Source organism: Phaseolus vulgaris, chromosome 10 (genome assembly GCF_000499845.2).
Source record: "Phaseolus vulgaris cultivar G19833 chromosome 10, P. vulgaris v2.0, whole genome shotgun sequence".
Taxonomy (NCBI): domain Eukaryota; kingdom Viridiplantae; phylum Streptophyta; class Magnoliopsida; order Fabales; family Fabaceae; genus Phaseolus; species Phaseolus vulgaris.
The window spans coordinates 38288468-38291986 of NC_023750.2; the positions used below are offsets into that span (position 1 = coordinate 38288468).

Genomic DNA, 3519 nt, shown 5'->3' on the forward strand with positions numbered 1-3519 from the left:
AAGAGCGTCCAGAAGTTATCTTGGACGAACATGGAGAGCCTGTTGGTCCCAATGACAAAGTGGTGTCTGATTTAAGTTACTTTCTTGGGACCATAGCTAGGAATTCAGACTTTTGTCCATTGATTTATACAAACTTCAAGGCTTTGCTTAAGGATTACAAGGATCGCATATGGAAATACGTCATGGTATTTGAATCATTTTTTTTGTGTGTAATGATATAATATGTATGAGATATTAATGACATGTGTTTATATTCAGGAAAAATTTATTATTTCTAAGAATGGAGAGAAAGCAATATTTTGTCGCATAAATGATGCATGGAGACGGTACAAATGTCATATCAAGAGACAATATTTTATAAAATATCCCACCATGAAGGAACGACTGAAACATCGACCACAATCCGTTCCTGAACATCATTTCAAGAATTTGATTGCATATTGGAAAAATGTTGTTATCCAGGTGTGTTAATGTTGTTATCACATAAATGTTTTGTTTTCTATTTTCTTTATTTAGTTTTTGTTTATGTTTTTGGTACTGTTTTTGTTTTCTATTTATGTTTTCGTTTGTTTCTGTTTCTGTTTTCTTCTATTTTTATTTCTGTTGCTTTTCTATTTCTGTTTTTGTTTGTTGTTTGTTGTTTGCTGTTTACTGTTTCTGTTTGGTTGCTGGTTGTTGTTTGCTTGCTGGTTGTTGGTTGCTGGTTGTTGTTGCTGTTGCTGTTGCTGTTTGCTGTTTGCTGGTTGCTGGTTGCTGGTTGCTGGTTGCTGTTGTTGTTGCTGCTGTTGCTGCTGTTGCTGCTGTTGTTGCTGTTGTTGTTGCTGCTGTTGTTGCTGTTGCTGCTGTTGTTGTTGCTGCTGTTTTTGTTGTTGTTGCTATAGCTGTTTCTGTTTTTGTTTCTATTTTCTTTTTTCAATTTTTGTTTTTGTTTCTGTTTAGAACTATTGTTTAGTATACTGATAATTTTTCTTGTCCCAAAATATAGAGCATTAGTGAAAAAAATGCAAGCAATAGGAAAACACAAAAGTATATGCACCGAATGGGACCAATAAACTTTGCTAGAGTTCGAGCTCAATTGGTATTATTTTAATTGTTTCTCTCTCATCGTATAAATCTAGTTGTATCATTATTTCTTGCAGCTTAAAATTTCAAATACTGACTATTAACTTTTCATTCTTAAAGAGTGCTACAAAAAAGGATGGTGAAGAGGTCACTAGAGCTGAAATGTTTATAAAAACACGTCAAGGTCGTCCTACTCGGAAAGGAAAAGCAGTGGATGAAGAAACACTAGATGCCATTGTAAGTTTATTTTAATTTACAAAACGTGTCTATATGCTTCTTTTTTTTAATCATTAACTACGATATATGTACATATATTTCAGTCTATGCTTGAAGGTTCTATGGAAAACGCATCAAGTGAAACTATGGAAAAAACATTTGAATCAATGTTTGGAAAAGAAAGGCCTGGTCGAGTTCGTTGCTATGGAAGGACTGTGACACCATCAATATTAAAAAGGAATCAAGAAATTGCCGCTATCCATAAAGGGTATGCTATTGAAGTGAACTCCCTAACTCAAAAGGTTGAAGGTTTAGAAGCAATTGTGAAATTTGTGCTTAAGCAACAAAACCCAGATTTGAATGAGGGGGATATAGAACATATGATGTCACGGGTTTTAAGGAAAGAAAATAGTGTAGTTGCTCCAGGTTCATCTACTTCCACTCATGATCCTTATTTGGACCAGGTATAGACATATAATTTGCATTCAATTTGTATTTATCTTTTTTTATTTATAAACTTGATAATATTTTAAAAAGTTTGTACATTTTGTTTAATTGTTTCAGGATGAACGTCAAGATAATACTAATACTGGACATGAGAAAGATTTTTGATGATTGAAGAAATGTAGAAATTTTGAGAGATTTCCTAACTCTAATTAGTTGTAATGATTACAACTTCTACTATTTTGGTATACCATGGAAAATACAACTTGCACATTTGAAATATTTTGGTATACAATGAAATTACATTTTAAAGTAGTTTGAAAATGTTTCATATTGCGTCATTTTATAAATTACATGCTACTCTACCATATCTTATGCACAATCAACCATTGTATGTCTCTATGGAGGAATTTTTGTGAATTATATCACTTGTTCAGACTAAATGTTTTTACGTATTTCTGGTTTCTCGAATGTGAGTATATGTGTAGATGTGAAAGACGAAACAGTTATATAGAATTCTGGAGGTTATTTCAGAAGGAGAGGATAATGTGTAGGTGTGCTTTTAACTAGTTATGTTTGTGGTGTAGTTTTAGCCTAATGATACTGAAGATAGAAGAAAGCACCCTATAAAGTCTTCCCATCCAATCCTTATTTATAGAACAGAACGCGTATTTTGACTATCATGTCAAGGAGTGATTTAATATTTTTTCTTGCAGTAAAAAGTTCTGTGTTTGAGTAAACAAATTTATGTGAGTTTATTCATGTAGAGGTTGGACGCATTGGCATAGGCATCTGTTATGACATTCGGTTTCCAGAACTAGCAATGGTATATGCTGCTAGAGGTTTGTCTTTTCCGTATTTAATATATTTGGAAACAATTAATCTCTCTCTAGTTTTGATTGGTTGCCTATGATTTGATTTCTCCAAATTGTTTTTATCTATGCCTCCTAAGTGTCATGCTATTAGCATCATATAGTACCAATTTTGATATTTTTGGGGATGGATAGAAGAGATTGGTTCACATGCATTAGGCAACACTACAGGTGTATTTCTTATTTCAAGGATATACTAAAAGAAATTTCAAATCCATAGTTCTTGGTATGGAATTTCATTCCCTTTATTATGTTATCTGTCAATTTTTCCTTTTTTTTTATACACTTTCAAGGATCAATTGAGATTAATTGTCAAGTTGTGTTGATTTGATAACAGATGAACAAAACTATTGTTATTATTTTCTTGTTCTAAGATTTGGCAAACTTACAGTATCAGTTAGCTTTTGACTTCAGGTGCTCACTTACTCTGCTATCCCAAGGCATTTAACATGATAACTGGACCATTACATTGGGAGTTATTACAGAGGGCAAGGTAATGGATACAACAAAGTGAAACATTTAGCAACCTGGAACACTTGTTTTAGTTGTGTTTCAGTTAAAATTTATAACCCTACCTAGTCTTGTAAGTTTCCCTTAATTTGTTCGTGTCCCCTAATATATTTTTATCTGTAAACATGACAATATTTTAAATTAATACCTTTTGATTTTTATTCATTTTTAGTCGTTGAAAATTATAAAACCACATGCCTTTTTGTCTCAAGTGAGGAATTAAAGACACACTCTTTTTTGTTAAATTTAGGACTAATCATTAATTAAATTTAACTAGGGACTAAATTGAAAAACGTCAACTTTCAAATATAGAAAACACACTGAAGCCAATAACGTGTTACTGTCTGTAAACAAACTCAATAAACTTGAAACTTAACTGGGGTTTTTAACTAATTATTACATCCACTAAATTGGA

General features: G+C 32.2%; 1 protein-coding gene across 1 annotated transcript in view; it reads left to right on the plus strand.

Annotated features, from left to right (window-relative positions):
• LOC137818028 (uncharacterized) overlaps positions 1-1785 on the plus strand; it is a 13115-nt gene extending 11330 nt beyond the window's left edge. Inside the window, exons 2-6 of the mRNA XM_068621251.1 lie at positions 4-185; positions 259-462; positions 986-1078; positions 1183-1299; positions 1383-1785. Of these exons, the coding sequence (XP_068477352.1) occupies positions 4-185; positions 259-462; positions 986-1078; positions 1183-1299; positions 1383-1748 (962 nt within the window). The 3' untranslated portion in view covers positions 1749-1785. The remainder of the gene's footprint in view (positions 1-3; positions 186-258; positions 463-985; positions 1079-1182; positions 1300-1382) is intronic.
• Positions 1786-3519: the final 1734 nt, after the last annotated feature.